Here is a 17,316-nt window from a genome sequence, read left to right on the forward strand (position 1 = left end):
TCACACCCCCATCCCCCAACCCCCAACCCCGCTACTCCGGTGCCGCTTGGGCCTCCACTGTACACAAGATACACACCCACCCACCCCGCGAGCGCGCTTAATGGCGGTGCGTGGAGTGGCCTTCCTCTTCAGTTGCCTTCTCCGTCTTCTCCCTCTCCGTCGTCTTCTGTACAAAAGCGTGCTCACTCTCACACACACACGGACTGGCTTGGCCACTGGGACTCCCTCCCCGGCGTCGCTCTCTCTCCATGCGCCTTCTTCCGATTTCCCGGCTGCTTCAACGTTTGCCTCGGTGGCTCTTCGAAGGCCTGCAATCTACCGGAATGGGATCACTCCCAAGGGCCCAGATCTTCCTTCAGCCTGATTTTAGAAAGAGAGAGAGAGAGAGGGAGGGAAGGGAAGGGAAGGGAAGAGGGAAAGAGAAGAGGGAAAAGGAAGAGAAGAGAAGATGGAAGGAGAGTGGAAGGGAAGAAAGAAGAGGAGCAGAAGAGAAGAGAGAAAGAGAAGGGAAGAGAGAAGAAGATGGAAGAGGAAGAGAAGGAAGAGAAGAGAGAAGACGGAAGAGAAGAGAAAGGAAGAGGAGGAGAGGGAAAGGAAAGAGAAGAAAGAAGAGAAAGGGAAGGGAAGAGAGAAGAGAATGGAAGAGGAAGAGAAGAAAGAGAAGAGAAGAGGGAAAGAGAATAGAAGGGAAGAAAGAAGAGGAGGAGAAGAGAAGAGGGAAAGAGAAGGGAAGAGAGAAGAAGATGGAAGAGAAAGAGAAGGAAAAGAAGAGAGAAGATGGGAAGAGAAGAGAAAGGAAGAGGAGGAGAGGGAAAGGAAAGAGAAGAGAAGAAAGAAGAGAAAGGGAAAGGAAGAGAGAAGAGGATGGAAGAGGAAGAGAAGAAAGAGAAGAGAAGAGGGAAAGAGAAGGGAAGGGGGGAGAGAAGAAGATGGAAGAGGAAGAGAAGAGAGAAAGAGAGGGGAAGAGGACGGGAAGGGAAGAGAAGAAAGAGAACAGAAGAGAGAAGATGGGAAGAGAAGGGAAAGAGGAGAAGAGAGAGAGAGAAGGGAAGAGAAGAGATTACATTGAGTTGGGGCAGGAGGGCTTACAAACAGAATAACAGAATACCAGAGGTGAAGGGACTTTGGAAGTCTTCTAGCCCAGGGGACCCCAATTCCTGGGCCACAGCCCACTACCAGGCCATAGTTTGTTTGGAACCGGGTTGCATGAGAGATAGGCTGGCGCATGGACCCAGAGCGGTAGGACCGACATGCATGAGTGGTGGGCCACTTCTCCTCTCCCCCGCCGGGCTGCCAAGCAATCAAAGTTGGGGCCCGCTCTTCTGCTCAAGCAGGGGACCCTAATACCATTGAGCCCAACCTTAACTCAAGGGACGATAGAGAACCCTGGCAATTGAGGATCTTGGACTACGTTAGGACATAAAACCTAGAATAAGTCCTTGGAGGTCTTCTAGTCCAGCCCCGGGCTCAAGCAGGTGATTCTATACCATTCCTGACAAACGGCTGTCCAATCTCTTCTTAAAAACTTCCAGGGGTGGAGCGCCCACAACCTCCAGAGGCAAGAAAACCACCGAACGCAAAAAGCACCAGTCCACTCATTCATGGTTTTCACCGTCAACAAATTTCTCCTTAGTTCTTGGTTGGATCCTTTCTTGACTAGTGTGATGACCCAAAGGGCCGTGGCACAAAGGCCACAGGGTCAGATCATCAGGAGGAGTCCCTTTATTAGCTCCAACTTTGCCCCCAATGTCCTGGTTACCTGCTGGGTTGGAGAAAAACTCTCCCAGGAACAGCCTTGGGCTGCAGAGAATCAAGTCCAAAACGTGGTCAACAAAAACTGTAACTATAAGTCCAATCAAGGCAAAATGAGGTAATTAGTCCATCAGGGCAGGAGCAGGAATTCTAGACGTGGGATGGAATGGTAGTAATTTAACACAGTTGGGAGGATGCCAGGAACCCAGATAAGCAAAGTCAACACAAGATAAACTCACATTTGTTCCCAGCAGCATGCATCTCTTTTAAAATCTCATTCCCAGGTGGAGCTAATGAAGGGAATCAGGGCTCTTTCCTCCCCCATAAGCCACACAGCCCACGTTGCTCCCTTCTCTGTTCCACCCTGTGTGCCCTAGGATGAAGAGGGAGTGGGCCTGGGTCTTCCTCTGAATTCCCTCTCCCTTGTTCTACCTCTCCCCTGCTCTGCCCAGCTGGACTTTGCCCTTCCCCAGTTTCCTCCACAGCCAACGGAGCCCCACTCCCACTCCCTGTCAGCTGTTCGACTTTGATGGGGGCATGACAATTAGCTTCCATCCACCGAATGGCCTCAACTCCTCATCCCTTCCTTAGACTTCGGCACTACCCGGCAGGAGTTGGTTCCAGAAGCCTCCTAGGGCCAACTTTTGAATGCAGATAATTAACTCTGCTGAACATTTTGACAGACCAGCCCCCTCTGCTAGCCCAGCAGCTGATGGCAGGGGAAACGCTTGGCAAGACCCGTCGCCAGAGAGCAAGCAGGGACGGCTCTGGCAGAGGGAGGCAGGGTTTTAATTTAACACGCTGTGCCGCTTCTAGGCTGATGGAGCAAGATACGACGGATGCGGTATGCCAGGTTGGCATCGGACGCATCAGCTTAGCTGGGGCCTCTCTGCAAGGTGATGTCAGAGTGTGTAGTTAACAGCTGCAATCCGTGGAGTGTTTCCGCTCCCGTTGGAAAACGGCAGCTCGGGATGCAAATCCAGAGATGAGAAATCACTTAGCTTTTCTAGGTGACCGAGCGAGAAATCCTTAAAAAGATCCAGCAGAGAGGGATAGCAAAAAAAAAAAAGGTAGTAAAAGAAGACACAGATGTGCAACTCTTCTGACACTTTTTGAAGATTTGCAAGTGTTTTGTTTATTGTTGTGCGCTGCCCAGAATGGAGAGATAGAAAGCCAGATAAATATGATTAATACATAAATAAGGGAAAGGCATTTCAGACGCCCCTCTGAAATGCCTTTTCCTTATTTATTTATTAATCATTAATAAAACCCTCCCACTTATTTGGAAATCTACAAATGGAACCAAGAATGTGCTACAGAATTGACTGGTGCAGTGTTTTTCGACCTTGGCAACTTTTAAGACCTGTGGACTTCAACTCCCAGAATTCCCTGAGCAGCCTGAGGAATTTGGGGTGTTGAAGGCCAACCCCTCTTAAAAGCATGCTGGCTGGGGAATTCTGGGAGTTGAAATCCTCAGGCACCAAATTTGGAGACTCCTGAGTTAGAGGAAGTTCAGTCTCCCAAATTGGAAATTCTCACCCGGTTTTAAAATATAAACCTCCGCATCGTGGACGTAGCAGAGGAAAATTTGGAGGCACATTCCTTGGATATCTCTGTATTACAGTTTAATGGGCTACTCATTCATCCAGAGGGAGAAGATACTTAGGATGAGTTGACAGACAATACAAAGTCATAAATAATGGTTTGTAGGGTATCTGGGCTCATGCAAGGCATTAGGAAATAAACTACCGTATAGTTCGACGAATTCTGTACAACTAGCCTTTTCCGGTTTGGGCAGTCATCCAAAAGAGTCAGGATGGTGGAACGGTGAAGGTGTTGGAGGAAGGAGGAGCTGGGTTTGAGTTTCACTCAGCCCCAGGCCACCCTTCTTCAACCCAATTCATTTTGTAGGGATGATGTTGTGGAGATAATCTGGAGCTCTTCAAGGGAAGGTAGAAGTTTGGACCAGCGGTTAAAGCAGGAGATTGTGAATTCTAGCACTACCTAAGATACAAATGTTGGCTGGGTGACATTGGGCCATTCACCAGGAGACTGAGAGTTCTAGTTCTGCCCTAGGTTTGAAAGTGGCTGGGTGACTTCGGGCCATTCACCAGGAGACTGAGAGTTCTAGTTCTGCCCTAGGTTTGAAAGTGGCTGGGTGACATTGGGCCAATCACCAGGAGACTGAGAGTTCTAGTTCTGCCCTAGGTTTGAAAGTGGCTGGGTGACATTGGGCCAATCACCAGGAGACTGAGAGTTCTAGTTCTGCCCTAGGTTTGAAAGTGGCTGGGTGACTTCGGGCCATTCACCAGGAGACTGAGAGTTCTAGTTCTGCCCTAGGTTTGAAAGTGGCTGGGTGACACTGGACCAATCACCAGGAGACTGAGAGTTCTAGTTCTGCCCTAGGTTTGAAAGTGGCTGGGTGACATTGGGCCAATCACCAGGAGACTATGAGTTCTAGTCCTGCCTTGGGCACAAAAGGAAGCTGTGTGACTTTGGGCCAATCATCAGGAGACAGTGAATTCTAGTCCTCCCTTAGCCATGTTTGCCCCCTCGAGTTGTTTGTGAAAATAATAAAAGGGTGGGATGGAAATAAATATAATCCCTAACCAGTGATTGAGAGGGAGAATTTCTCTTTGGTGCACAGCCCATGCAACAAGTTCCCCTCCCACCTACCCAAATCAAGCGTCGCCCCCTGCCCCGGCTGCTTTAAGGAGGTGCACTTCCCCTTTCCCCTTCCACCTGCTGATCCCTAGCCCTGCTGAAGCGCATAGAACTGGGACCTTATCTCTCCAGCCTTCCTGCTTTTTAGATGTGACCTAGAAAGAGAACCCCGTTCTGTAGCGCTTCCAAAATTAAACGAGAAGGAGATGGATGGCGAGGAAGTGATGACGCCGGGGATGGAAGAAACAATATAAATCAAGGCAGATGGTGAGGTGGGACGGGTAGGATTGGGGCTTTACGGCTTCGTCTGGTTAATTATCTTGTCATCCAGCTAAATTTGCATCTGCACCGCAGCCTTGGAACATCACCAAGAAGGACGGGGATGTCTTTTATCTCCCAGGCAAAGGAGCCAAAGGAAGGTTCAGACTTTTAATCTGGCCGGCTCTCTTAATTTGTTCGGGTTCGACGCTAAAAAATTTTTTAAAAACAAAACACCACAGTCGTTTCAAAGGTTACCTGGAAACCGACAAAAGCCTGGCTAGGAAATACGGCACAATCAAGAGGCAGAATTTGGCGGATGGATGGATGTTTCTTCGCTCCGCCGCTAAGAAGAAACTCAACGGAGGTTAAGGTCGATCCAGCCAGCATTGTGCTCTCAGCTCAATAGGATGCCAGGATGGATCCTCTTCGCAACAACTTTGCAGCCTCGGGCCACAACACAAGCACTAACAACCCTGGAGGGCCAACCCACATCAAACCACGGCTTGAACCAAGTCAGGCGGTGAAACTCTAAGCCACGTTTTTTTTCACAAATGTAGTTTATCTCGATTTAAAGAAAAGGAAACCCCGCTTAAACCAGGGTCCGCCACGAATCTACCCAAGATCAGGCATTTTTGTGTGCTGCCTGGGTTGTGCCTGGCTGAGGAATTCTGCGGGAGTGGAAGTCCATCCACTTTAAAGTTGACAAGGTTGAGAAACGTGGATTAGATGGTGTTTCTTTCAGTAAGCCTGGAAAGGTTACCAAAATTAATTCCAAATATTAAATTATGTCCCTTAATTCCCTTCTTATACCAGCGAAGGAGAGACAAGTGATTTTGCTTGGGGGGGAAAGTTATTTTTCCCATGCTCAGCAGAGCGGTTAGTTAGGAGAGAAAGGGGGAAAAAAGGCTTCACATAGAGTCAAGGGAAATGATGAACTTAGGGAAGAAAGCAGCACCATAGTTTACATGGAGGGCGTCAACTCATAAAATATTTCTCTGGTCTTTTTAGAGTTGCCAACAGAAAGGGAGGGGGGAGCAGTGTAGCAGCTTGCAAACCGAAACTGCATTCCGTCAATGTTTTCAAAGATAGTAACTAGGTGACCGAAGTTTCTGCTGTGCAAATATCTAACTGGAGAACATGATTGATGATTTTTGGCTATGGATGTGTCCCATTGGAGAATATGAATTGATAACACCCAGGGGTGGAGGGAAAAACCAGGGTCAAGGGTAACAATGAATGATGTGTCTCAGAGTCGGCTACACCCAAGCAATGCCGGCATGTTAACTCCCAGTATAAATCCTTTTAAAGTTTTGGAAGTTTGGCTCGAGACTCATGATTTAATTGGGATAACTGCCGGAATTCTGACAGCTAGTTCACCTTTCTCAGATTCGACCTTGACACCTCCCGTTAAAGGGTCTCTGAGCCAAGGATGACTTTAATCCATGACCTAATCTTGTTTGAATGGTCCAAGAGTATATTTTGGTACGGAGAAACCATTTCCTAAGATGGGGTGGGATTGCTCATTGCACTAGGCCAAGGGTCTTCAAACTTGGCAAGTTTAAGACTTGTGGACTTCAGTTCCCAGAATTCCTGAGCTAACGTGACTGGAGGAGGAGGAATTCTGGGAATTGAAGTCCAGTCTTAAAGCTGTCAAGTTTTGAACACCCCTGCACTAGGCCATTGCTTGTTTAATGAGGGTTAATCCATGCTGCATATTAAGGGGAACCTCCCAAACCACAGAGGCTGAGATCATGTGCCGAGCCAAAGAAAGCATTTCATTGTTTAGTGAAAAGGGTAAATCTCAAGTAATTGGCTCAATCTAGTCACTCTTCGTGCATCTGATGGCTTTCCATATTTCAAGACTTACTCCTTCCTTCCTTCCTTCCTTCCTTCCTTCCTTCCTTCCTTCCTTCCTTCCTTCCTTCCTTCCTTCCTTCCTTCCTCCTCCTCCCTCCCTCCCTTCCTCCCTTCCTTTCCTTCCTTCCATCCTCCCTCCTCCTCCCTCCCTCCCTCCCTTCCTTCTTTTCCTTCCTTCCATCCTTCCTCCCTCCTCCCCCTCCCTTCCTTTCCTTCCTTCCTTCCGTCCTTCCTCCTCCTCCTCCTCCCTCCCTCCCTCCCTTCCTTTCTTCCTTGCTCTCTGAACAGATTCTGAAGCTGGCATTAAGTCTGAAAGGGTAATTACAGGAGGGAAAGTCTACCACCTGTGTTCCTAAATCCTGCAGGGATCCTGGCCCCAAGCAAGCGCCAGAGTTAGTCATTTTTCTAATAGTTATAACAGGGGCTGGGCATCAAGAGAGACGTCCTCTAACCACAGAACGCAAGGAAGCCTTCGAACGCAAAACAAATCCAACAGGAACCGTGGAAGGAAAACCGCAGGATCTATTGAGAAGAAGCCCCCTCACTCTCAGCCTTTAAAGGGCCCTTTGTGGGAATCAAACCCGAGGTGGAAGGTCCGCATAGGCCATTCTGAACTTCAGAAGAAGTATGAACGTCGCTGAGAATGATTTGCATGGCTGGGATTGCACAGAAGCTGTGGTTTATGAAGCCTCCATTATTAAACAAACTACTGAACAACACGCTATGGGAAAGGGCTAGCTGACGGAATTAGTTTTTGCTGTGGGTAATATAGCTAGACCCCGAGTTACAATGATTCATTTAGCGACTGTTCAAAGTTACCATGGCACTGGGGAAATGACTTGCAATAAAAAATTTGGGCAGTTGGCAACCTTCTATTCTTACTCTATTCTATTCTTATTCCATTATATTTCTATTCTATTTCTATTCTAATTCTATTCCTACTCTGGTCCGATTTGGTCTAATTCTAATTCTCTCTTCTGGCCTCATTTTCTTGCACACATTCCATTACCCAACTAGGTAACAACTTCAGTGCTAGAAGGAAGTGGGGTTTGCGGAGAGGAGAGGGAGGAAGACTGTGGGATCCTTGATGGTCTCTGAGCTTGGTTGTTTTCTTGCAGACATTTCTGGTGGGAAGATCAGGTGAGGGACCATTCCTTACAGAGTTTAATTTAGTTTAGTTTATTGTCATTGCATCTCATGCAACGAAATCAAATACCATCTTCAGTGTGCATTATAACTATGAAAATAAGACAAAAACACACATCCTTCACATTCTATACATTGAATTGAAAACCGCTGATATTGCATTAATATTGCACTATATACAGGATAATTCAATAGAGTTCCTGCCCTGGGATAGAAGCTATTTTTCAGCCTATTTGTCCTTGTTTTTATTATTATCCTGTACCGGTTGCCAGATGGTAATAGTTCAAATAAAAAGGGTGCCCAGGATGAGATGGATCTTTGAGAACGTTTTGAACTTTCTTAAGGCAACAGGAGCTCTAAAGCTCTTCCAAAGAGGGGAGAGGGCAACCCATGATCCTCTGAGAGGCAATGACCTTAACCTTCTGGAGTGACATCCTATCTGCCCCTGTGCAATTGGCAAACCATACAGAGGTGCAGTAAGTTAAGATACTCTCTCTGGTGCAGCGGTAGAAGGTCCCCAGCAGTTTTCCATTCAGTTGTTGTTTCCTGAGAAGCCTCAGGTAGTCTAATCTCTGCTGGGCCCTTTTGACCAGGGCTGCAATGTGACCACCCCAGGTCAGGTCCTCTTTCATGGTAACACCCAGAAGCTTAAAACTGGCCACTTGCTCCCCTCGGTCTCCCTTGATAAGCAAGAGCTGGATGTCTGATCTGTTTTTGAAAATGGTTTTGGTTGTTGAGGATCAACCAAGTCTTGATGGCCCCTAATCCCTCAGTCTGATCTTGCTTACTCCCGACAGAGCTGCCTGCATCAAGAATTGGGATAATTTTCTCTGTTCCGCCACTCTACTTCGTTGAAACGGAAGATACGAGAAAGCAGAGCGGGGGAGAAGAGAAGCAATAAATAGAAAATCCACCCTCTTCTCCAACTGTGAAGATAATCCCAATTTAGGAAAAGAGGACACAGGCAGACCTTCACGCATACACACCACACACGCACACACACACTCATGTGTCCTCTACAGCCAAACTGAGGAATCAAAACGGACAGCCTGCTTGGCTCAGAAGCTGCCGGCGGTCTCTGACTTTTGATCCGGATCGCTGAGATTGGAGGAGGGAGCCTTTATTTTGGCTTTGCCCCTCCCCCGGCTGGGTCCCTTCCCTGTTCTCAAGGCAGTTGGGGTCCCATAAAGGGAAATGTGTGTCCTTAAGTCAGCTGTGGCTCCTGGTGGTTAAGCAACCTTGTCGCTTCAAAGGGGAAGGAGATTCAGAGTGCAGAATAACAAAGAGTTGGAAGGGACCTTGGAGGTCTTCTAGTCCAGCCCCCTGGTCAAGCAGGAAACTCAACATCATTTCAGACAAATGGTTGTCTAATCTCTTCTTAAAAACCTCCAATGATGGAGCCCCCACAACTTCTGGTGGCAAGCTGTTCCACTGGTTAACTGTTCTCCCTGTTAGGAAATTTCTCCTTAGTTCTAAGTTGCTTCTCTCCTTGGTTAGTTCTTATCCTGCCCTCAAGTGCTTTGGAGAATAGCTTGACTCCCTCTTCTTTGGGGCAGTCCCTGAGATATTGGAAGACTGCTATCCTGTCTCCCCTGGTCCTTCTTTTCATCAAACTAGACAAACCCAATTCCAGCAACCGTTCTTTATATGTTTTAGCCTCCAGTCCCCTCATCATCCTGGTTGCTCTTATCTGCACTCCTTCCAGAGTCTCAACATGGTTTTTATCACGGTTGATAATGGTATAATATCTATATATCAGCTTTTCCAGTTTTCTCTTCCTGTCCAAGGCAGGTTTTTCTATCAGAAAGGGCAAAATCGGTGTTAAGGGAATGCATAACTCTCTCTCTCTCAAAAAAAGTTGCAGTCTAAAAGGAAGCATTGCCAGTGTTAAACCTTGTCTTAGAAGTCCTAGCCTAGATCTGGGCATTGGGAATGTGGTCTAACGACACAAATCATAAACTACCCCAAGAAATGGAGACTCTTATTTCTAAAATTCCTTTGCAGTCGCCACTCGCGATAAAATTCATCAACTTTAGCATATTCTGCTAGGTTTCGAAGCATAGAAAAGGCCTGCAGGCTGTTTGGGGGACTGTTTTATAGCTCCGTACATAGAACGCAGAATCCTAAGGCTGGCAGGGACCTCAGAGATCTTCTAGTCCAGCCCCCTGCTCAAGGCAGGAGCCTTATATACTCTTCCAGTCCAAGGACTGTCCAATTTATTGTTGAAACCCTCCAGTGATGGGAGAGCCCACAGCTCTGGGAAGGAAGATGTTCCTTCGATTAATTGCTCTCACTGTCTAGATAATTTCTCCTTCTAGGTGAAATCTCTTTTTAATGAGCTTCTACCCCTTAACTTCTTCTCCTGCCCTCTGGTGTTTTGCTGGAGACTCTTTCCAGGAGGAACTTTTACAGGCAAAACCGGTGGGCCTCCGAGTGCCCACAGCAGAGAGAAACGTACAGCTTGGCTAACAAAAGACACACCTGGTCTGGGAAAACTCCGCGTCCAAAACTGCCCGTCACCTCGGCCGCCTCCAGCTCTGCCCACCATGCCAACGGAGGTTTTGCAGAATCGGTGGCCGGCAGTGCCAGGCGAGGCAGCTGGAACCTGTTCCTGGCTCAGACCTGACAACGCCAAAACAAAAAAAAACCACCCCACAACCCCCTCCCCACCAAACTCCTGACCTCAAACTCCTCTCTCTCTCTCTCTCTCTCTCTCTCTCTTTTTCCTTTCCTTTTCTTTTTTTTCCCCTCCTGGCTCGATCTGGATTGCTCGCTCCGAGTGGCAATTAGCCCCATCCGAATGAAAGAGGCCACCTTTTAGCCCGGAGCAAAGATGGAAGAGCGAATCTCACAGGTATGTCTCAGTGCCCAGCTTTGGAGTACCATTCTACACCCCCACACCCCCCATCCCTTGGCTGGCTAGCAAGAAGCCAGTGACCGAGAGGCAAAACTAATCCAATCCACGCCATTTTCAAGAGCCGCAATATTTGGAGGGCTGGGAAATGAAGAGCCCTGCAAGGTCCAATCAGCTTGGTCAGTATTCCAGCCACTGTTTCCCCCCCCCCCACCTGAACAGCAGGGGGGGGAAAAACTGCCTCTGGGAAGCCCACACGCAAACCACAGGATGGACCCACTGTCCGATTTCATGGGAGCTGCAAAAGTACCTGGAATGACGTTACCTAGTTTGTGTCTGCAAGAAAACCACCCAGCTCAAGAGAGTATCAAGAACCCCACAGTCTTCCTCCTTGCTCCATTCTGCAAGCCTCATTCCCTTGCAGCACTGATGGTGTTATCTAGTTGGGTCATGAAATGTCTGCAAGAAAACCACCCAGCTCAGAGAGCAACCAAGGACACCTTCCTGTCAACCCAGAGCCACAAATATTCACCTGGAAGCTGTGAAAAGCTTTGCACCAACCTCCCTAACAGAATAACAGAGGGAAGGGAACAGTGGAGGTCTTCTAGTCCAACCCCCTGCTCCTTGGGTTTGACCCACCTTGCTTTCCAAGCGTCCCACAGCAACAGCTACTCCCTGGGCCCTTGTGGCAATGAGTTCCACTGGATGCGCACCGTGTTTTGTTGAGTCCAGGGTACTTTCTATCACCGGAGAGGGAATTTCTCACTACACCCACGTGCAGGATGCTTTCCCGTGGCCCAATGTGTCCCTGCACATCCTTGAACTGTCAGCCTCGGCTGCCCCCCCCCCATTTCACAGGTAAGGCAGAGAAAGGTGAGCCCCAAAGGTGAACACTGGAGCTGCAAACTCTGCAGGGCAGGTGCAGAAACCCTCGCAGAGCCAAGGCAGGAGGGCTGGGGAAGATGGAAGCTGTAGTCCCACAGGCCAGGAAGAAGGGGGGGGGACTCAGACGCTTCCCCCGCGGGACCCCCAGGTGTAGACACACACACACACACACACACACACAGAGCCCAACCAGTCCTCCTTCCCCGCCGCCGCTCACCTGCCGCGGATGTCGCTGACTCGCTCGGCCACCCGTCGAGGGGCCGTCGCTCCGGCCGCCCTACATGCGCCCCCGGTGGCTCAGCCAGGCCAGGGCGGCCAGCAGCGCCAAGGAAGTGGCCAGGCCGGTGCCGGCGGAGGCGCGGCGGCTCCTGGCCGCCCTTCGCGCCGCCGTCCGCGCCTGCAGCTCATCGCCGATCGCTTGGAGGCGCGCCGCGGTGAGCTGCGCTCCGGAGACGCGCGCCCTGCCCGGGCTGCTGCTGCTGCTGCTGCTGCTGCTGTTGCCGCCGCCGCCGCCGCCTCCTCCGCCTCCGCCGCCGCCGCCGCCGTGGCTGCTGCAGAAACAGCCGGCCGGGGGGCGGCCGGGCAGGGCGCAGGGGCACATGGCCGGGCCCGCCGCCGACGGCGCGACGCTCCTCCAGCCGCCGCCGCCGCCGCCGCTGCTCCTGCTCCCTCCGGCCAGCCCAGCGCCGATCGCCAGCCCAGCGCCCGCTTCGCCCGCCGCCGCCGCCGCCGCCGCCGCCGCCTCCTCCTGCCGCGGCTGTCAGTCTGGCGCGGAGCGAGGCGCGCTCGGGCGTCACATGCTGGCTGAGATCATCCTCCTCCTCGACGGGGCGGCCGCAAGACGGCGGCGAGGGAGGCGGGCGGGCGGGCGGGCGGAGAGCCTTAACTCTTCCCTTCCCTCTTCCCTTCCCTCCCCCACCCCCACCCGCTTCCTGCCCTCTCTCTCTCCCCGGCATCCTTTCCTTCCATCCTTCCTTCTTTCGTCTTCCTTTCCTTCTTCCTTTCCTCTCCTTTCCTTTCTTCCTTTCCTCTTTTCCCTTTCTTCCTTTTGTCCCCTTTCCTTCTTCCTTTCCTTTTTCCCCTTTCTTCCTTTCCTTTCTTCCTTTTCCTCTTTTCCCTTTCTTCCTTTCCTCTTTCCCTTTCTTCCTTTTGTCCCCTTTCCTTCTTCCTTTCCTCTTTTTCCTTTCTTCCTTTCCTCTCCTTTCCTTTCTTCCTTTCCACTTTTTCCTTTCTTCCTTTCCTCTTTTCCCTTTCTCCCTTTCCTCTCCCTTCCTTTCTTCCTTTCCTCTCTTCCTTTCTTCTCCTTTCCTTTCTCCCTTTTCTCTCCTTTCCTTTCGTCCTTTCTCTCCTTTTCTTTCATTCTTTCTCTCCTTTCCTTTCTTCCTATCCTCTTTCCCCTTTCTTCCTTTCCTCTTTTCCCTTTCTTCCTTTCCTCTCCTTTCCTTTCTTCCTTTCCTTCTTCTCAATTTCCTTTCCTTCCCCTTCCTTCCATCCTTCTTCTCATTTTCTCCCTCCCTTTCCCTTCCCTCCTTCGTGTACTCTTTCATTCTATTCTTGATTCTACCCTTTATACCTCCCTTTCTCTCTTTTCTTTCTTTCTTTTTTTCTCAGGCTCTTTTCCCTTCCCCATTTTCATTTTTTCTTCTTCCTTTTTTTTTTGCTTTCTCTCTGCTTCAGTATGTTTCTTTACCTCTCTCTTTACAAATGTTCTCCCTCCTCCTCCTCTTCCTCCTCTCCTCTCCTTCTCCTCTTCCTCTACTTCTTCCTGCTTTTTTCTTCTTCCTCCTCTTCTTCCTCCCCCTCCTCCCCTTAATTGTGCCATTCTTAAAAGTCAAGCAAATGCATGACCACATAACCTTTTGTGGATGTATTTATTTCACTTTTTCAGGGAACAGTAAATCTGTTACACTTTAAAGTACCCCAAGTTATGTTGCATTTAGATCTCACACCATCCTTTTGTTTTCGAATGGAATGGCTGTACACAAAACACACAAACCATGGATGACACCCTGCAAAGCAAGGATTGCACCAAGTAACAACACCCAAACCAAGCAATGTACATGCTACCATTTGATTCAGAGTGTAAACACCATCTTTATCTTTGGCTTGTCCTCCCTCACAGGGTTGCTGTGAGGATCAAATGAGGGGAAGCCCACATATTTGCCACCGGAGACTCTCTGAAAAATGTTGAAGGTGCTTTCTATGCAGAAAAAAAGGAAGACAATGCTTTCTACGTGGGGAAAAAAACAAAAAGGAATGAAAAAATACTCTCTGCATGGAAAGGTCTGAAGAAGTTGATTTCCGTGTGGAAAGGGGCCTGACTCAGCTTCCAGGGAAAAAACACTCAGAATTCTAGTGAGCCATTTCTGGTTAGAGAAAAAAAATGCTGAAGTCAAGATTCTGAATATCTTGTTGACCTGGGTTAAAGCACTGTCAATAGAGGAGAATATCTGTAGCTTGGGGTTGAAATGAGAGTGCTTTCTTTGATGCTCTCTGAACTTGATTGTTTTCCTGCAGACATTTCATTACCAGACTAGTTAACATCATCAGTGCTAGAAAGGAGTGGAGTTGCGGAGAAGGAGGAGGAGGAGGAGGAGGAGGAAGAAGAAGAGAACTATGGGGTCCTTGGTGCTTTCTGAGCTAGATTGTTTTCTTGCAGACGTTTCATTACCAAACTAGATAACATCATCAGTGCTAGAAGGCAGCAGGATTCACTTTCTGCTTATATGTCAAATAGCCTAGTCAAGAAACCACCAAGAACATACCCACTGACACTGACAGAGAAAGCCACCAGTATAAACAGGGAACAAACCCCGCTGCCTTCTAGCACTGATGATGTTACCTAGTTTGGACGATGAAACATCTGCAAGGAAACGGCCAACCTTAGAGAACACCAAGGACCTCTTAAAAAAGCATCGTCCTATGGTCCTTCCAGGTAATGTAGGAAGCAGCTACCTCTGTGCACCTTTGAAGCAGGTTTTGCAAAGAAATGAGAAAACATGTTCTTTGGAGGGTACCTCCTAGTCCTTGCACGCTTACACACTCAGACTTATGGAAAAGCACAGCCTAGCATTTCATGCAAGGTGTGAAGCCAGCCTACATTTTAAAATCTTTGACACAGGAGTGTTAACTTTTAATTGCTGTGCAATTCTAAGTCCCCAATAGGCAATTCAGCCACAGGATAAACTGAGTGTTTGACAAATTGCTGATTTTTTTTAAATAGTTCACAGTTTTGGATATGTACAGGCAAAGAGAAACAGCAAATTGAGAGACAACAAGAGTGAGGCATATTAGTGAAATGCGAAAATATACAGAAATGCTAGACAACTTTATATTTTGAGATTGGGCCAGACATAGCCGATCAACTGTGTTTTTTTTTTAAAGACTAGCTACCTCTGCTTTAGCTCCTTGTGACAAGAATAAATTAAGCAAATATTCCAAAATAAAGGAAGACTCCAGGAAATCAGTCCTTGAAACACCTCACCCTTTTGGGACATAACAATAAAATTGATCATTACAATACAAAAATCAATTTCACAAACCAACATGTCAGCCCCGCTGGTTTTCTGGTCAGTTTCCCAAAACCTACAGAACATCCTTCTCTGCTCCAACAGCTTTCCAGAAGTCAAGTGAACATTTACTGCATGCTGGCTGGGGAATTCTGGGAGCTGAAAGCCCCACACATCTTAAAACACTGTACTAAGCCAATGCGTAGACCTCTGAGTGTTGTGAAATTCAACCTAAGCAAGCACAACCAATGGTGCAAGTTGTGGCTCATGGGTTGGACTACAGATTCCATAACTCCAAGCCATGGTGAAGTGGAAACAAGAGGGATTTGGTTTCCAACACACACGGCAAGGATCCAGTCACTGAAGGCTGCATTGTCTTACATTGTCCATCTTTAATTTTCTGCTGCTGAATGACATCTATCCCCACCACAGTTCCTAGAGATGAATGCCAATCGCCAAGGGGCCAGTAGGTGGCAGCCACGAGCTATGGCAAACTCAATCTCTGTGACAACCTGGTGGTCCCCACCAGCTTTGCAGAATTTTCACCCCTAAGGACCGAAAAGATGAAAACGACACAATAAATAGAGTTGGAAGGGACCTTGGAGGTCTTCTTGTCCAACCAGGAGATCCTATACCATTTTAGACAAACGCACCCACAACTTCTGGAGACAAACTGTTCCACTGATCAATTGTTCTGACTGTCAGGAAATTTCTCCTTAGTCCTAAGTTGCTTCTCTCCTTGGTTAGTTTCCATCCGTTGCTTCTGGTCCGGCCTTCAGGTGCTTTGGAGAATAGCTTGACTCCCTCTTCTTTGGGGCAGCCCCTCAGATATTGGAAGACTGCTGTCATGTCACCCCCTTGTCCTTCTCTTCTTAACAGTCACAGAATACAGAATAAACGAAGTTGGAAAGGACCTTGGAGGTCATCTAGTCCAACCCCCTGCTGGAGCAGGAGACCCTACATACCATTCCAGACAGACGGTTATACAACCTCTTCTTCTTAAAAGCCTCCATTGACGGAGCAACCACAACTTCGGGAGTCAAAGTCGTTCTAAACACCAAGCATCCCTCTTCCCCCGAGTTTTGCAGACGGACGACGGTGTATTGCGCGCACGCACACGCGCGCGCGCGCAAGTGGGGGGGAACTTCACACTTTCTCCACCGCGCCGAACTAAGTCACGTGACGCGCAGGGAACGGACAGGCGGGAAAACAGGGTGTTTTTGGGGGGTGTTAACGGGAGCGCCCCTTTGCTGGGCGGAACGTTTTGTGCGCCGCCCGCAGTTTCCCAGCCGGCCGCTTTTGCGGGTCGGACCTTCGCGACCGGAAGAAGTGGCCGGTCCGTCGGCGCGCCTCCTCCGGGGCCGCCATGGTGGAGAATGCGTCCTCCTCGTCTTCGGCGGCGGCGGCGGCGCTAGATTCGTTCCGCCGCCGTTGGCAAGCCGAGCTGTCCCGGGAAGGCCCGAAGCGTCAGAGGAAGAGCGGCGGGAGCCGGAAAAGGCCTCGGGAAGCGGAAGGCGAAGAGCCGCCTCAGCCGGTGCGAAGCTGGGGCGGCTACGGGGGTCTCCTTGGGGGGCTGCTGGAGGGAGAGCCGCCGCTTCAGCGCCTCCTGCTCCGCGACCCTCCCGAGCCTGAGCGGGACCCCGAGCCCGCTGCAGAGGCCCCCGGAGGAGGAGGAGGAGGAGGAGGAAAGGAGGACCTTCTGGGGCAGCTCATTCAAGACTTGGTACGGGAACTGAACTCTCCTGCCCTTTTTTATGTATATAATAATAAATTACATGTAATATAATATGAAAAATATAAAATATAATATACTGTAATTATATACATACCTATATATGTGTGTGTGTGTGTGTGTGTGTGTATAATATTCATTTAATATATCATATAAGTTATATATATAATATGTATATGTGTGTGTACATATGTGTGTGTGTGTGTATAATATATATATATGTATGTATGTATGTTTTCGTAGATTTTCATGGGTACAGGTATGTAGGTCTAGGTGTGTTCGGGTCTTTTCCTGTGTAAGATTAAGAGTATCTTGGCGACGTTTTGGTGAGGTCCCACTCACCATCCTCAGGCTGAACACACCTAGACCTACATATATACATACACATACACATACACATACACATACACATACACACACACACACACACACACACACACATATATATTTGTTTTCTTAAGTTAAAGTTAAAGCTGAATACCATACACACACACACACACACACGCATATAATTCGTAAAAATTTTGAATACAGTGTATTCAGGCATATCATTTACAAAAAAATGAAGAAAACAAACATGTTGACATGTAGACTAATAACAATAGTGCACTCAGATGGAGTGTTCTCATTTTTACTTTCTCCTCCTTTTTGGCTTC

At 48.6% G+C, this 17,316-nt stretch overlaps 2 protein-coding genes across 3 annotated transcripts in view; one reads left to right on the plus strand and one right to left on the minus strand.

Annotated features, from left to right (window-relative positions):
• Window positions 1-240: 240 nt before the first annotated feature.
• On the minus strand, window positions 241-12,144 carry HRK (harakiri, BCL2 interacting protein). The gene is made up of 2 exons (XM_087913251.1): window positions 11,637-12,144; window positions 241-360 (listed from the first exon to the last, which is right to left on the minus strand). The coding sequence occupies exon 1, from the start codon at window positions 12,018-12,020 to the stop codon at window positions 11,697-11,699; it is 324 nt and encodes a 107-aa protein (XP_087769377.1). The 5' UTR covers window positions 12,021-12,144; the 3' UTR covers window positions 241-360; window positions 11,637-11,696.
• A 3,965-nt stretch (window positions 12,145-16,109) lies between these two features.
• Window positions 16,110-17,316, plus strand: part of FBXW8 (F-box and WD repeat domain containing 8) — a 55,791-nt gene continuing 54,584 nt past the window's right edge. Inside the window, exon 1 of one of the 2 annotated variants that reach the window (XM_026718647.2) lies at window positions 16,110-16,651. In XM_026718647.2, the coding sequence (XP_026574432.1) occupies window positions 16,295-16,651 (357 nt within the window). In that variant the 5' untranslated portion in view covers window positions 16,110-16,294. The remainder of the gene's footprint in view (window positions 16,652-17,316) is intronic. The other variant, XM_087913248.1, reaches the window with a different exon arrangement.

This window comes from Pseudonaja textilis, chromosome 15 (assembly GCF_049901715.1).
Source record: "Pseudonaja textilis isolate UNSWEBS1 chromosome 15, rPseTex1.2, whole genome shotgun sequence".
In the NCBI taxonomy this organism is placed as follows: domain Eukaryota; kingdom Metazoa; phylum Chordata; class Lepidosauria; order Squamata; family Elapidae; genus Pseudonaja; species Pseudonaja textilis.